We start from the raw sequence: 17,500 nt of genomic DNA on the forward strand, positions 1-17,500 counted from the left end.
TCTGCGTTCAAAAGACTCCGGCTTATTAGTGATTCCTAGAGCCCAAAAAAAGTCTGCGGGCTAAAGAGCGTTTTCCGTTCGGGCTCCAGTACTCTGGAATGCCCTCCAGGTAACAGTTCGATATGCTACCTCAGTAGAAGCATTTAAGTCTCACCTTAAAACTCATCTGTATACTCTAGCCTTTAAATAGACCTCCTTTTTAGACCAGTTGATCTGCCGCTTCTTTTCTTTCTCCAATGTCCCCCCCTCCCTTGTGGAGGGGGTCCGGTCCGATGACCATGGATGAAGTACTGGCTGTCCAGAGTCGAGACCCAGGATGGACCGCTCGTCGGGACCCAGGATGGACCGCTCGCCTGTATCGGTTGGGGACATCTCTACGCTGCTGATCCGCTTGAGATGGTTTCCTGTGGACGGGACTCTTGCTGCTGTCTTGGATCCGCTTGAACTGAACTCTCGCGGCTGTGTTGGAGCCACTATGGATTGAACTTTCACAGTATCATGTTAGACCCGCTCGACATCCATTGCTTTCGGTCCCCTAGAGGGGGGGGGTTGCCCACATCTGAGGTCCTCTCCAAGGTTTCTCATACTCAGCATTGTCACTGGCGTCCCACTGGATGTGAATTCTCCCTGCCCACTGGGTGTGAGTTTTCCTTGCCCTTTTGTGGGTTCTTCCGAGGATGTTGTAGTCGTAATGATTTGAGACATTTGTGATTTGGGGCTATATAAATAAACATTGATTGATTGATTGCTCTCGAGCCAGATGTGGCTCTTTTGATGACCGCATCTGGCTCTCAGATAAATCTTAGCTGACGTTGCTTAACACGATAAGTAATTAATAATTCCGCTGGTAATCACAGTGTTAAAAATAACGTTGAAAATATAAAACATTCTCATGCATTTTAATCCATCCATCCGTTTCTATCGCACCTGTTCAAGAAGTCGCATTAATGGTCAAAAGTAATTTATTTATTGTTGGTTTCCTTCAGTATAACAATATTATTAAAACGAATAAGAGATGCACGCATTTAGTTGATGTAATCAGTGAAAGTCCAAATAAAAGAGGAGGCATCGAATTTTCTTGTCAGAGCGTGGGTCGACACTGTACAGGGGTACAGGTCTACACGTTTCTCCTCATTGAGCTAAATTGAATCCAGTCTCTGTTTAATTCCTTGCTTCTTGTCTGTTTAATAAATGTTATCCATGTTTGAACCTGACAGTTGTATTCGGTGTTAAAAAAATATTATACGGCTCTCACGGAAACACACTTTAAAATATTCGGCTTTCCGTGACTCTCTCAGCCAAAAAGGTTCCCGACCCCTGCAATAAGGTAAATGATGCGGACACTTTTGTTACCGGATACTTTCTAATACACTTCTGCTTTTAAGACTTTGTATGTGTAAGTAATATGCAACTATAAATATTTGATGCTTGTCTATATTGACAAATGTGCTGCTTTACACTGCAATATTGTTCAATGAAGGACACTTATTCCGTATGTCTAGCTTGCGTGCTATCGTGTGCTTTGCTGTTGTGTAGCTGCTCGCTCGTGGTAGCATGTTTACCTTTTGTAAATGACTTGACTTAAATAGAAGAAAAGACCAACCATGTGTGTTTATTGGAGGACATTTAGCTTTCAACTTTTACTACAATACCAATATTGGAGCTGTGAGTATTGGCTGATACTGGTATCTGAAATTATATGAACACAAATTAAACATACTTTTATTACATTTACATCTATTTATTACATTTAGGACGTTTACATGTAAACTGGCAGTCAAGATTTTCACAAGTAAACTACGCTACAAGACAGACATTTTAGGTACACAATCTGATACTTGCTTTTTTTGCAGGTATCTGACTGATATCCAATATCAACATCCAAACGGGGCATCCGTGTATCTGGCTAAGAAAATATATGACCCTATTAGTAATAGTTGAACGGCCTGGAGTAATAAGCACCTCATGACGTGTGCAGACAGTAAAATAATAAGTAATTATTAATAAAAAATCAATGGAATTAGTAATAATGTAGAATTTCACTTTTTATCACTTTATAGATAAATAATTAGAATACAATGCTTGAAAAGTCCCTTTTTTTATTCTTACTTTAGAAATAATTTCATCACTATCATCAATTTCCAGGCAAAACGGAGCCATACCCTATACTGTACATACAGTAGGAGTGTCAATCTTTGGGCACCTTACAACTTCTCGCAATGTATTATTTATGAATGGGCGCTTGCTTTGCAGCAGGCCCAAAAAAAACTGACGTCCAAGCAATAATATAATGGGCTGCTTGCTATGCTGCAGGCCCATAATAAGCTGTGATGTCCAAGCAATAATATAATGGGCTGCTTGCTATCCAGCAGGCCCATAACAAGCTGTGATGTCTAAGCAACATTATAATAGGCTGGTTGCATTGCAGCAGGCCCAAAATAAACTGAAGTCCAAGCAATAATATAATGGTCTGCTTGCATTGCAGAAGGCCCAAAATAAACTGAAGTCCAAGCAATAATATAATGGGCTGCTTGCTATGCTGCAGGCCCATAATAAGCTGTGATGTCCAAGCAATAATATAATGGGCTGCTTGCTATCCAGCAGGCCCATAACAAGCTGTGATGTCTAAGCAATAATATAAATGGGCTGCTTGCATTGCAGCAGGCCCAAAATAAACTGAAGTCCAAGCAATAATATAATGGTCTGCTTGCATTGCTGCAGGCCCAAAATAAACTGAAGTCCAAGCAATAATATAATGGTCTGCTTGTACTGCAGCAGGCCCAAAATAAATTGTAAAGTCCAAGCAATAATATAATGCGCTACTAGCTGTGCCTAAAAGGGTTTTGAATAGGGTATTACAAGGTCCATGCAATAATATGGGCTGCTTGCATTGCAGCAGGCCCATAAAAGGGTATTACAATGTTCAAGCGTCAATATAATGGGGTGCTTGCATTGCAGCAGGCCCATAATAAACTGTGAAATCCAAGCAATATTATTTATGGGCAGCAGGGCCATTATAATATTTTTCAAAACAGGTTCCAGGTTAGAAAAGGTCCTTCTGGTTGCATGGAGATGGCTTATAAAAATAGATTTTTGTATTTTTTTTTTTGTATTTGTTTGTTTTTTTAATCGATTTTAAAAGTTAGAATCGGGATGACTAAGTATTGCAATTCAGATGTAAATAAATTTTTTTGTGCGCCCCTAATGAGTATAAATATATATATTGCCTGTGATTATCATTTAGACTCAAGTTTACTTCGCCAAATTGTTACTAAATCCTTTTTTGAGTGTTCCGTGCATCAGAATAGGGGAATATTATTTCACGTTAAAGTCTTAGGTCTTCCTTACCTTTGAAAAGTTGTCACTGAGATTACTAATGTGATATTCACCTTAGTGGAGTTATATGATTAAAAAAATACAACTACAAGCAAAGGCATTTGAGCAGAGGATGTGTTTATATCACGTAAGAGTAATTGAAATGTAAATATGTCTCTTTGATCATTGTCAGCTTATGTGCTGATTGAATGGACTAAAATATGACCAAATATTGCTTTTAAAATTAATAAAACATACATTTGAGGGTACATTTGATACATTCACATCAATCCAAAGAATAAAGCATGAAAACATCTTAAAATTTCTCCGACAGTGAAGTTAAAACCTTTTTTTCCGTCAGTGTTCATGTTCTCGATCAGTCCCTAATTGATTGGTTCTTCCCACTTTCGAGTACAACACGCGGGGTTGATCACAAGTCTAAGGTGCTCTCACCTGACACACACTACAGCAGGAACGCCACATCTTTGCCATCTTGCGGCTCAGGACGCCGTGGAGTCTCTTTGTTCCCGCCGCTCCAAACATCGCAGGCTCCTGCGGAGACGTTTTCAGCACACGACCGCTTGACTCTTTTTGCTCGACGAGGACTCACCCGATGATTCCCGCGGGGATGAGAAGGATGAGGGCGGCGAGGAGGAAGGCGAAGCCCCTCATGAAGTGCAGGGTGGCTGGGTAGAGGGAGTTGAAAAGGCCACTGCCCACCAGGAAACACAAGGTCTCCACACAGGCCACGGAGGAGAAGAGTGCACCTGGCAGGGAGACACAACCTTCAGCGTGTCCACAAGCTACAACCATTGGTCAATCTTTGTGCAAATATCGAGTCGCTGCGACGTTTGACATGAGAAAAGTGGAATAAAATGATAAATAGACATTTATTCCACACTTGAAAAGGAGTATACATATTTAGAGCCATACAGTAAAAAGGAGTGGCCCGATCCGATGCCGTATTGGATCCCAGTCCGATACCAGCAGTCGGATCAGATGACAACAACGTTGTGAACTGCGTGGCCCATGGTGGGGGTGGGGTTATGCTCTGGGGGTACACTGCAAAAAGTGAAATCTAAGTAAGATGCCATCCATCCATCATCTTCCGCTTATCCGAGGTCGGGTCGCGGGGGCAACAGCCTAAGCAGGGAAACCCAGACTTCCCTCTCCCCAGCCACTTCGTCTAGCTCTTCCCGGGGGATCCCGAGGCGTTCCCAGGCCAGCCGGGAGACATAGTCTTCCCAACGTGTCCTGGGTCTTCCCCGTGGCCTCCTACCGGTTGGACGTGCCCTAAACACCTCCCTAGGGAGGCGTTCGGGTGGCATCCTGACCAGATGCCCGAACCACCTCATCTGGCTCCTCTCGATGTGGAGGAGCAGCGACTTTACTTTGAGTTCCTCCCGGATGGCAGAGCTTCTCACCCTATCTCTAAGGGAGAGACCCGCCACACGGCGGAGGAAACTCATTTCGGCCGCTTGTACCCGTGATCTTATCCTTCCGGTCATGACCCAAAGCTCATGACCATAGGTGAGGATGGGAACGTAGATCGACCGGTAAATTGAGAGTTTTGCCTTCCGGCTCAGCTCCTTCTTTACCACAACGGATCGGTACAACGTCCGCATTACTGAAGACGCCGCACCGATCCGCCTGTCGATCTCACGATCCACTCTTCCCTCACTCGTGAACAAGACTCCCAGGTACTTGAACTCCTCCACTTGGGGCAGGGTCTCCTCCCCAACCCGGAGATGGCATTCCACCCTTTTCCGGGCGAAAACCATGGACTCGGACTTGGAGGTGCTGATTCTCATTAAGTAAGATGAAATATCTCAAATAAGGGTGATATTTGCTTATTTTCTGTCTGATAAGATAATCCTTCTCACTAAGCAGAGTTTATGTTATAGTCTTTTACTTGTTTTAAGGGTTTTGGTCCTAAATGACCTCAGTAAGATATTACAGCTTGTTGCTGAGATGTGATGACTTATATTGAGTAAAACATGCTTGGAACTAGAATATCAACTGATGCAAAGTTGTGTCATCAACACTCACAACTACAAAACTACTTTTTTAAAGTCATAATTTTTTACTTCAAGCATGAAAAAAAAATCATGATGCCGAGCGCATATTATTATGTCAAGATGATGGCACTAGCATTTACTTCATTTAAGAATATTTTTCAACATATTGAGCAAAAAAAGTCTGTTTTTGTTTTTTTCTAACAAGAAAAGTGCACTTGTTATTAGTAAGAATATACTTATTTTAAGCTATTTTTGGTTCAATTAAGTTAGCCAATTTTACTTGTTTTGGAAAGTCTTGACAAGCCGAATTTTCTTGTTCTATTGGCAGATAACTTTGCTTAGTTCAAATAACATATCCCTAATTTTTGTATTTTTTTTTCTTGTTTGCCTCGGGAAGTCCTGTGGGGAGTGCTCAGAGAGTATGGGGTACCGGACTGTCTTATTGTGGCGGTCCGCTCCCTGTATGATCAGTGCCAGAGCTTGGTCCGCATTGCCGGCAGTAAGTCGGACACGTTTCCAGTGAGGGTTGGACTACACCAAGGCTGTCCTTTGTCACTGATTCTGTTCAAAACTTTTATGGACAGAATTTCTAGGCGCAGTCAAGGCGTTGAGGGGATCCGGTTTGGTGGCCGCGGGATTGGGTCTCTGCTTTTTACAGATGATGTGGTCCTGATGGCTTCATCTGGCCGGGATCTTCAGCTCTCACTGGATCAGTTCGCAGCAGAGTGTGAAGCGACCGGAATGAGAATCAGCACCTCCAAGTCCGAGTCCATGGTTTTCGCCCGGAAAAGGGTGGAGTGTCATCTCTGGGTTGGGGAGGAGACCCTGCCCCAAGTGGAGGAGTTCAAGTACCTAGGAGTCTTGTTCACGAGTGGGGGAAGAGTGGATTGTGAGATCGACAGGCGGATCGGTGCGGCGTCTTCAGTAATGCGGACATTGTATCGATCCGTTGTGGTGAAGAAGGAGCTGAGCCGGAAGGCAAAGCTCTCAATTTACCGGTCGATCTATGTTCCCATCCTCACCTATGGTCATGAGCTTTGGGTCATGACCGAAAGGATAAGCGGCCGAAATGAGTTTCCTCCGCCGTGTGGCGGGGCTCTCCCTTAGAGATAGGGTGATAAGCTCTGCCATCCGGGAGGAACTCAAAGTAAAGCCGCTGCTCCTTCACATCGAGAGGAGCCAGATGAGGTGGTTCGGGCATCTGGTCAGGATGCCACCCGAACGCCTCCCTAGGGAGGTGTTTAGGGCACGTCCAGCTGGTAGGAGGCCACGGGGAAGACCCAGGACACGTTGGGAAGACTCTGTCTCCCGGCTGGCCTGGGAACGCCTCGGGATCCCCCGGGAAGAGCTAGACGAAGTGGCTGGAGAGAGGGAAGTCTGGGTTTCCCTGCTTAGGCTGCTGCCCCCGTGAACCGACCTCGGATAAGCGGAAGCTGATGGATGGATGGATGGATGGATTTTTCTTGTTTTTGAACACTGACTTTTTGCAGTGTATGTTATGGACAACGGACACTAGCGCATTAAATTGATGGCTTTCTGAATTCACAAAGATATCGTGACGAGATCCAGAGGCCCATTGTTGTCCCATTCACCCGAGACCATCAACTCATGTTGCAGCATGACAATTAGGGTTGGGTATCAAGTATCGATTGGAACCAGGACTAACTTTCCGATTCTCCCGGAATCGTTCAAAAGTTTAAATTTCGATTCCTAGTTTCCATACCCAGTCCGCCGACCCGGGAGAAGAAGCCATTGAACATCAACGAAAAAGCGCCCACTGCCGGAAGTGTTAGCATAGCCGAGCCTATGCAGCCGAGCGAGTCAGTCAAGCATGGATAGCGGGCGTCGACGGTCGAAAGTGTGGCTTTATTTTACAAAAAAAAAAATTATATCGGCGAAATGTAACACGTACGACAGGACTGTTTCGTGCTTAGGAAGGTGCACGTCGAACAAGATGAAGCATACAAATAAATGTGTGTCCCGTGTTTGACAGGAGACACTATCTGTCCAGAACGCTTACGCATCCTGCCTGAGAAGGCGGATATGCTCATTTTCCTAAAGAAGAACTGTCTCTGATTTTATACTGTACCTGCTGCTAATCTGGGCAGGGTTTTGCAAGTTGTTTCTTATTGTTTATTTGCTTTTCTGCACCAGGTTAGCCCATCAGTGGGAGCACGGTAACGTGTTTAAGTACCTGCAGCATCATACACTTGTGTGTGTAAATGTTTTTTCATGAGGTTTCCTGCAGCATCATACATCCATCCATTTTCTACCGCTTATTCCCTTTTGGGGTCACGGGGGGCGCTGGCGCCTATCTCAGCTACAATTGGGCGGAAGGCGGGGTACACCCTGGACAAGTCGCCACCTCATCGCAGGGCCAACACAGATAGACAGACAACATTCACACACTAGGGCCAATTTAGTGTTGCCAATCAACCTATCCCCAGGTGCATGTCTTTGGAAGTGGGAGGAAGCCGGAGTACCCGTAGGGAACCCACGCATTCACGGGGAGAACATGCAAACTCCACACAGAAAGATCCCGAGCCTGGATTTGAACCCAGGACTGCAGGACCTTCGTATTGTGAGGCAGACGCACTAACCCATCTGCCACAGTGAAGCCCAAAATGTATTCACAATTTATAATATTCATATTCAAGTTCATAGATTTGATATTTATATTCTAGTTGAAAACAGCCCTGTGAGGAATTTATAGTAAAGTTCATAAAAAGTTAATAGAATTAAAACTGATGGAGAATGTCAGACTAGTTCATTCAGAAAGACTGTAGGTTAGCTAGCTCATTTAAAATATCCTAAACTTTTTTTTTGACCCTTTTTTTTTTAAGAAAGAATCGGAATCGAGAATAGTCAGGAATCGGAATCGAAACAAAGAATCGGAATCGTTCGAATTCAAACGATACCCAACCCTAATGACGATGCACGGCCCCATGTTGCAGGGATCTGTACACAATTCCTGGAAGCTGAAAACAACCCGGTTCTTGCAATGGCCAGCATACTCAGCGGACATGTCACCCATTGAGCATGTTTGGGATGCTGTGGATCGACGTGTTCCAGTTCCTGCCAATATCCAGCAACTTGGCACAGCCATTGAAGAGGGGGGCGGCATAGCTCGGTTGGTAGAGTGGCCGTGCCAGCAACTTGAGAGTTGCAGGTTCGATTCCCGCTTGTGCCATCCTAGTTACTGCCGTTGTGTCCTTGGGCAAGACACTTTACCCACCTGGTCCCAGTGCCACCCACACTGGTTTAAATGTAACTTAGATATTGGGTTTCACTATGTAAAGCGCTTTGAGTCACTTGAGAAAAGCGCTATATAAATATAATTCACAAAGAGGAGTGGACCAGCAGTCCACAATCAACGACCTGGTCAACTCTATGCCAAGGAGATGTGTTGCACAGTGTGAGGCAAATGGTGGTCACACCAGATACTGACAGATTTCCTGACCCTCCCCCCAGACTCCGGATAAAGCGAAACTACACATTTCAGAGTCATACCTGTGCAATAATCACGCTGTTTAATCGGCATCTTGATATACCACACCTGGGAGGTGGGATGGATTATCTTGGCAAAGAAGAAATGCTCACTAACACAGATTTGTGAACAATATTTGAGAGGAATATTTTTTGTGTATATATTCAAAGTTGTATATCTTTGAGGTTAAACTCATGAAAAATAGGAGCAAAAACGTTTGTATTTTAGTCGGTATATATACTTCTGTTTTTCAGAGGGACACAAACTTTGTGTACCTGTAAAACGATGCTGTTCGTTTGCCGTGAGTGACGAGACTCACCTTGCTCGGACTGGCTCACCAACTTGGACAGCTTGGACCTGAGCACAGGTGTGACAGCCACAAAGAGGAAGGACAGACCGTAACCTGTTGATGGGCAAAGTGGGCAGTTTTTCATTCTGGTATTTGAGTATAAATTGTAGATGAGATTTATGATGGTTGCTAACCTGTGAACACGAGCTGGGTGTTGTTGGCCACAGAGAAAACCACCAGCCCGGCGATGTTGGAGGCCAGGCTGATGACGGCCACCCACGAGTCCTCCAGGCAGTACTGCAGGAACCTCAGCCCGAGCAGGCTGCTCAGGTAGGCCAGGTGGAGAGCCGCCGAGCCGTAGCCGACGAGGGCCGGCCCCCAGCACAGCGGCGGGCTCAGCTCGTACAGAATAAGCAGCTCGCGGCTCCCGGTGTGCACGGTCACCACCAGGAAAAAGCAGAGCATGTAGAGCCACAGCGCGCATCTCCGGAACGTACCGCCCGCCTCGTCGCCCCCGGTGGAGAAAATGTGCCAGACGGCCTTGTGGTGGCGGAGGGTGAGAAGCTTGGTGCTCGGGTCTTTCACGACCGATTCCGGCACGAACAGGAATGCGTACAGAGCTGACGCCAGGCTAGTGGCCAGAGCCAACCAGAAGGGGTTGATGTAGCTACAGACAGTAACAAGGACAAGATAGTGTGTCAACTGTACAAATATCTATATAACATGCGCCATACACAATATTAATGATATACATTTGCCGACGATAGAGCTCTCAATGCTATCGTTATATCGGGATGATGCATGTAGATGACACATTCTAGCTGTGTCCTGCAAATTTGGCCGACAAACGGACGACCGGATCCTCACCGCACTGTAGCATTCTAGCTACCGGCTAACGTCCCTCAACAGTGCAAAGCTTTGTAAGTATTTTTTTATGCTTAACATTATCACTAGAGGATAAGGACAAAATAAACACGTTACAATTCACACTGTAAGAGGATACAAGAAGCCATGCTAAGTGCTAAGCCAGAGCTCTTGAATGTAAACAAAGATGGGCGGTATAACAGTAACGATACCAAGTGTAGTATCAGTATAGTGATAGAGTCGAGATCTTCTACCAGTGAGTTGTTGTGTTTGGATATATATATATATATATATATATATATGTCTGTGTGTGTATTTATAAATATACTTATATAGTATACATACACAAACACATGCATACATATACATGTACAGTGTATGTGTGTGTATTTATAAATATACTTATATAGTATACATACACAAACACATGCATATATATGTATATTTGTGTGTATTTATAAATATACTTATATAGTATACATACACAAACACATGCATATATATATATATATATATATATGTATATTTGTGTGTATTTATAAATATAATTATATAGTGTACATACACAAACACATGCATATATACATGTGTATATATATATATCATGTATTTATTTTGTATTCATTTTATAACTATGTAAAAATATATACGCAGATTTTTTTATTTTCAATATTAATATAGACAAACATATATTTTTTTCAATTAATTTTTTCCTATTTATTTGTTACACAGGACAATGGACATTAATGAACATATTACATTTAAATGTGCCAGATTCCTTGTTAATGTTTACAAACTAAGGAAACATGAGGACTTTAAGGGCAAAATATAAGGGTTTTATACCATTCTAAAAATATTGCGTAAATAAAATATTAATGAATAAATATTTTATTAATAGTGTTCCATTGCCAACCTGTATTTTTGTCAGAATATAGTTATGAGAAAAAAATTCTTAAAAAGTTTACGTATCAATATCAGTATTGGTATTACCAATCTTGGATTAATTGGGGCGATACCCAAATTTTAGTATCACCCACAAATAATGTAAAGTATCCAAACAACAGAACAATAACTACTTATTACATGTACATTTGAACAGATGTGTGGATAGAAACATGTTACAACAAAAAGTAACCAGATATTAACAGTAAATTAGCAGAAAGATTAACAATAGTTTTGAGAAAATAGTACAACTGGAAATATCTGCTCGGGCTCGCAATCTAAAGTTAACATGTTAATGTTTTTATGCCAGCTATTTAGCTTCGGTCAACCTAGGCCCTGAGGTTCAGGGCACAGATAGCAGGCCCATTAACATTTCCGTGGGACTTTTCTACTTACCCTTGCATCCGCTTCCACTGGCCTCCAATGATGCTGGCCAACATCCCTGAAAGACCGATACAAGACTCCAAGACCGCCACTCTGAAGGTGCGCGTCTTTCTGTCGCTGGTGTCCGCCACATATGCAAAGCAGGCAGCCAGGATGGCGTTGAAGTCGCCCGAAAGTCCACTGAGCAGTCTGCCTACCAGAAGATAGGCCACGGGCAGCTTCAGGTACATCACCACCAGGTAGACCACCACTTGGATGGCCAGGCCCAAGCTGGGGATGATGAGGACTGGCCTTCGACCGGCAAAGTCGCTCCATGAGCCCAGGAGAGGAACCACTAGCAGGCCAAGAGAAAAGCCTGCTAGATTGATATAAAAGTTCCAGTGTGCTGTCAGGGTTTCCACCTCCTTAGACGAAGAAGAAGAAACAAAATAAGCAACAAAAATGGTGTATATTTCATTTATATACAGTAGTATTGCTGGGGGCGGGGTTAGCGGGGGTGTATATTGTAGCGTCCCGGAAGAGTTATTGCTGCAAGGGGTTCTGGTTATTTTTGTGTTGTGTTTATGTTGTGTTACGGTAAGGATATTCTCCCGAAATGTGTTTGTCATTCTTGTTTGGTGTGGGTTCCCAGTGTGGTACATATTTGTAACAGTGTTAGAGTCGTTTATACGGCCACCCTCAATGTGACCTGTATGGCTGTTGATCAAGTAGGCCTTGCATTCACTTACGTATGTGTGTAAAAGCCGCATATATCATGTGCCTGGGCTGATGCGCTGTTTGTATGGACGAAAAGCAAATGTGACGACAGGTTGTAGAGGACGCTAACGGCACGCCCCCAATATTGTTGTCTGGGTGGAAATCGGGAGAAATTCAAGAGAATGGTTGCCTTGGTAAATTTTCGGGAGGGGCTTTGAAATTCAGGACTTTACCGGAAAACCCCGGAGGGTTGGCAAGTATGCTGGGCACCGGTGCACAAAGCAAGGTCCATAAAGACACGGATGGCAGAGTCTGGTGTGGATTCATTTGACTGGCCTGCACAGAGTCCTGACCTGAACCCGATAGGGCACCTTTGGGATGAATCAGAATGGAGACCATACTTGTCACTCTTGAGACCTCCGAATTTGGGAGATGGAGATAGCGGGGGTGTATATTGTAGTGTCCCGGAAGAGTTATTGCTGCAAGGGGTTCTGGGTATTTTTTGTGTTGTGTTTATGTTGTGTTACGGTGCGGATGTTCTCCCGAAATGTGTTTGTCATTCTTGTTTGGTGTGGGTTCCCAGTGTGGTACATATTTGTAACAGTGTTAGAGTCGTTTATACGGCCACCCTCAATGTGACCTGTATGGCTGTTAATCAAGTATGCCTTGCATTCACTTACGTATGTGTGTAAAAGCCGCATATATCATGTGCCTGGGCTGATGCGCTGTTTGTATGGACGAAAAGCGGACGTGACGACAGGTTGTAGAGGACACTAAAGGCAATACCTTTAAGGCACGCTCCCAATATTGTTGTCTGGGTGGAAATCGGGAGAAATTCAGGAGAATGGTTGCCCCGGGAGTTTTTCGGAAGGGGCTTTGAAATTCAGGAGTCTCCTGGAAAAATCCGGAGGGTTGGCAAGTATGCTGGGCACCATTGCACAAAGCAAGGTCCATAAAGACACGGATGGCAGAGTCTGGTGTGGATTAATTTGACTGGCCTGCACAGAGTCCTGACCTGAACCCGATAGGGCACCTTTGGGATGAATCAGAATGGAGACCATACTTGTCAACCTTGGGACCTCCGAATTTGGGAGATGGAGGTAGCGGGGGTGTATATTGTAGTGTCCCGGAAGAGTTAGTGCTGCAAGGGGTTCTGGGTATTTTTTGTGTTGTGTTTATGTTGTGTTACGGTGCGGATGTTCTCCTGAAATGTGTTTCTTGTTTGGTGTGGGTTCACAGTGTGGTACATATTTGTAACAGTGTTAAAGTTGTTTATACGGTCACCCTCAGTGTGACCTGTATGGCTGTTGATCAAGTATGGCTTTCATTCACTTACGTGTATGTGTAAAAGCCACATATATAATGTGACCGGGCCGACGCGCTGTTTGTATGAACGAAAAGCGGACTTGACGACAGGTTGTAGAGGACGCTAAAGGCAATACCTTTAAGGCACGCTCCCAATATTGTTGTCTGGGTGGAAATCGGGAGAAATTCGAGAGAATGGTTGCCTTGGTAGATTTTCGGGAGGGGCTTTGAAATTCAGTAGTCTACCGGAAAAAGCAAGGTCCATAAAGACACGGATGGCAGAGTCTGGTGTGGATTCATTTGACTGGCCTGCACAGAGTCCTGACCTGAACCCGATAGGGCACCTTTGGGATGAATCAGAATGGAGACCATACTAGCCAACCTTGAGACCTCTGTGGGCCAGTCAAACCAGAGCTCGCCCCTCATTTATATTGGCAATAAAAAGTATTCAAACTGTACCTTTTCAAGAGCGTCGGGTTTGGCGGAGCTGTTTCCACACGCCGGCCTCTTGGAGGCGTTGTAGCCGACGTCCTCGCTGATTCTGTCCCACAGATACTGAGTGAATAGCGGCGCTTGTAGAGCCACAGCAAACACGGACAGGAACATAACGGGCTCCACCGACACCGGCAGAGGGCATGCGAACGGCGGCCCAACTGACCGAGGGCTCGGTGGCGGCAACTGCAAATCGTCCTCCGAGTGGCCGAAGGAGGCCGCGGCGTTGTCCGCTACGTCGCCGGCTTCCAGCTCCTCTTCGCCGGGGAGGATAGTCGCGGTGTCCGGCTCGAACATGTTGACCCGTAACGAACCAACACGAAGTAAAAACTTGACTCAGTTGTTGCCAACCTTTCTGTTAACACATTTTGACGAAGCTTTTTTTGTACTTCTTAGCGGTTTTAATGGTTATTGTAAAAGTTAAGGGAAGTGTTACTCTTCGAAACAAGGAAGTCAGGCCGTATTTGGTAACACAGCGACACCACCTGGACAAATAGGAGAATTACTCCCTCTTCCCGGCCAAAGCATTGGGTACACTCACAAGTGGAGATATAACGATTAAAACAAATCTAATCACGGTTATAGTGACCAAAATAACCGGGGTTATCATTATTATTGTAGTATTGATGAATGTGCTCAAAAAGTACTTAAACACTATGTTGATTAATTGGTTTTTTTATACAAAAGCTTTATTGTATCAATCAATCAATCAATCAATCAATCAATGTTTATTTATACAGCCCTAAATCACCAGGGTCTCAAAGGGTTGCACAAACCACAACGACATCCCCAGTAGAGCCCACATAAGGGCAAAGAAAACTCACAGCAGTGGGACGTCGGTGACAGTGACAATGATGACTATGAGAAACCTTGGAGAGGACCGCATATGTGGGCAACCCCCGAAACCTGTATGTACCTTTAGGCATTAATGGTGCCTTCACAGATGTGTAAGTTACCCATGCCTTGGGCACTAATGCACCCCCATACCATCACAGATGCCGGCTTTTGAACTTTGCGTTGATAACAGTCTGGATGGTTCGCTTCCCCTTTGGTCCGGATGACACGATGTCGAATATTTCCAAAAACTATTTGAAATGTGGAATTGTCGGACCACAGAACACTTTTCCACTTTGCATCTGTCCATCTTAGATGATCTTGGGCCCAGAGAAGCTGGCGGCGTTTCTGGATGTTGTTGATAAATGTCTTTCGCTTTGCATAGTAGAGCTTTAACTTGCACTTACAGATGTAGCGACAAACTGTATTTAGTGACAGTGGTTTTCTGAAGTGTTCCTGAGCCCATGTGGTGATATCCTTTAGAGATTGATGTCGGTTTTTGTTACAGTACCGTCTGAGGGATCGAAGGTCAAGGTCCTTCAATGTTGGTTTCCGGCCATGCCGCTTACGTGGAGGGATTTCTCTTGATTCTCTGAACCTTTTGATGATGTTATGGACCATAGATGTTGAAATCCCTAATTTTTTTGCAATTGCACTTTGAGAAACGTTGTTCTTAAACTGTTTGACTATTTGCTCACACAGTTGTGGACAAAGGGGTGTACCTCGCCCCATCCTTTCTTGTGAAAGACTGAGCGTTGTTTGGGAAGCTGTTTTTATACCCAATCATGGCACCCACCTGTTCCCAATTGCCCTGCACACATGTGGGATGTTCCAAATAAGTGTTTGATGAGCATTCCTCAACTTTATCAGTATTTATTGCCACCTTTCCCAACTTCTTTGTCACGTGTTGCTGGCATCAAATTCTAAATTTAATGATTTTTTGCAAAAAAAAAACAAAGTTTATCAGTTTGAACATCAAATATGTTGTCTTTGTAGCATATTCAACTGAATATGGGTTGAAAATGATTTTCAAATCATTGTATTCTGTTTATATTTACATCTAACACAATTTCCCAACTCATATGGAAACGGGGTTTGTACTTTGTTTTAGCAATCAAGAATATTTCAGTTGTTTTTATCCTTCTTTGATTGTCATGCCGTGTTCGGATGTACATTGTGGACGCCGTCTTTGCTCCACAGTAAGTCTTTGCTGTCGTCCAGGATTCAGTTTTTGTTTATTTTTTAGCCAGTTCAGTTTTAGTTTCGTTCTGCATAGCCTTTCCTAAGCTTCAATGCCTTTTCTTAGGAGCACTCACCTTTTGTTTATTTTTGGTTTAAGCATTAGACACCTTTTGACCTGCACGCTGCCTCCCGCTGTTTAGGGGCGGTTTAGTTCGGTTGGTAGAGTGGCCGTGCCAGCAACTTGAGGGGTTGCAGGTTCGATTCCCGCTTCTGCCAACCTAGTCACTGCCGTTGTGTCCTTGGGCAAGACACTTTACCCACCTGCTCCCAGTGCCACCCACACTGATTTGAATGTAACTTAGATATTGGGTGTCACTATGTAAAGCGCTTTGAGTCACTAGAGAAAAAGCGCTATATAAATATAATTCACTTTACTGTTTTCGACATCTGCGGAGCAATTAGCTACCGACTGCCACATACTGATATGGAAGAGTATTACACGGTTACTCTGCCGTGCTCTAGACCAGGGGTCTCAGACCCGCGGGCCGAGACGTTATTTTGCGGCCCCCACCTTAATATGAAAGTTTAATGTTAGTGCGGCCCGCAAGTTCTATATGAATGGCTCTTGACAGCATTGTGTGTGGAGCAGAAGGAATCTACCAATCACGGTGTGGTATGTTGCTCTCGAGGGCCGAACATTGACGTGACTTGCGTGATGCAAGCAGAGAAACCTTTTGCTGCTTTTCCACTAGACCCGCACGTGCTCTTCCTCCCTTCCTCCCTCCCTTGCTCGCCCGCCTGCTCGCGCTCACTCTCTAGCTCTCTCTGTCACTGTGCGCCGCTGTAAACAGTCCAGGCCGGGGAGACGAGGGGCCCGGTAGCTTCTGGAGCACTCCGCCGAAGGACCGAGCGACAATACAAAACTGTGGTGCGCTGATACTCCGACAGAGAGTCGCTGTGCGATTCGGACGTGTAACAAGTTGGTCGTTCGGGGCTAATTGTGCTACCATAACTGTAAACTCCACCCCCCCCCCCCGTTGGCTCCAGACAGAGAAGAATTTTTCTATTTGGGTCCAAAATGTCTCTTTCAATGTTCTGGGTTGCCTACCACTGCGTTAGTGGAAAAGCAGCAAATGAGTGAAACGTTGCCATGGAGACGAGGGTTTTCTTACGTGCCTGGCTGCAGTCACACCACGACACCTGTCCGTCAGTAATAACAGTCCCCGATAACCTGGACCAAATCCATCCATCCATCCATCCATGTCTCCCGGCTGGCCTGGGAACGCCTCGGGATCCCCCGGGAAGAGCTATACAAAGTGGCTGGAGAGAGGGAAGTCTGGGCTTCCCTGCTTAGGCTGCTGCCCCCGCGACCCGACCTCGGATAAGCGGAGGATGATGGATGGATGGATGGATAATTTGCATTGTTTCACATTACTTGATTCTCATTTTGTTCATTTATATTTCGATTTCGTTTTGTGTTGAAAATAAAAATAAAGACATTTAGAAATATATATATTTTTAAATCTTTTCTTGCGGCCCAGCCTCACCCAGACTCTGCATCCAGTGGCCCCCAGGGAAATTGAGTTTGAGACCCCTGCTCTAGACAGCAACGACACTCAACAACAACACATCATTTGCAGACTCGCAAAACATATTTTTAGATGGATAGATAGATAGATAGTACTTTATTGA

At 44.5% G+C, this 17,500-nt stretch overlaps 1 protein-coding gene across 1 annotated transcript; it reads right to left on the reverse strand.

The window, feature by feature from the left end:
* Positions 1-3,436: 3,436 nt before the first annotated feature.
* Positions 3,437-14,281, reverse strand: slc46a1 (solute carrier family 46 member 1). The gene is made up of 6 exons (XM_061919190.1): positions 13,760-14,281; positions 11,312-11,703; positions 9,304-9,776; positions 9,140-9,223; positions 3,926-4,082; positions 3,437-3,867 (listed from the first exon to the last, which is right to left on the reverse strand). Exons 1-6 carry the CDS (start codon positions 14,087-14,089, stop codon positions 3,816-3,818), a joined length of 1,488 nt encoding a protein of 495 aa, XP_061775174.1. The 5' UTR covers positions 14,090-14,281; the 3' UTR covers positions 3,437-3,815.
* Between the last annotated feature and the right edge of the window lie 3,219 nt (positions 14,282-17,500).

This window comes from Nerophis ophidion, linkage group LG13 (genome assembly GCF_033978795.1).
Source record: "Nerophis ophidion isolate RoL-2023_Sa linkage group LG13, RoL_Noph_v1.0, whole genome shotgun sequence".
Taxonomy (NCBI): domain Eukaryota; kingdom Metazoa; phylum Chordata; class Actinopteri; order Syngnathiformes; family Syngnathidae; genus Nerophis; species Nerophis ophidion.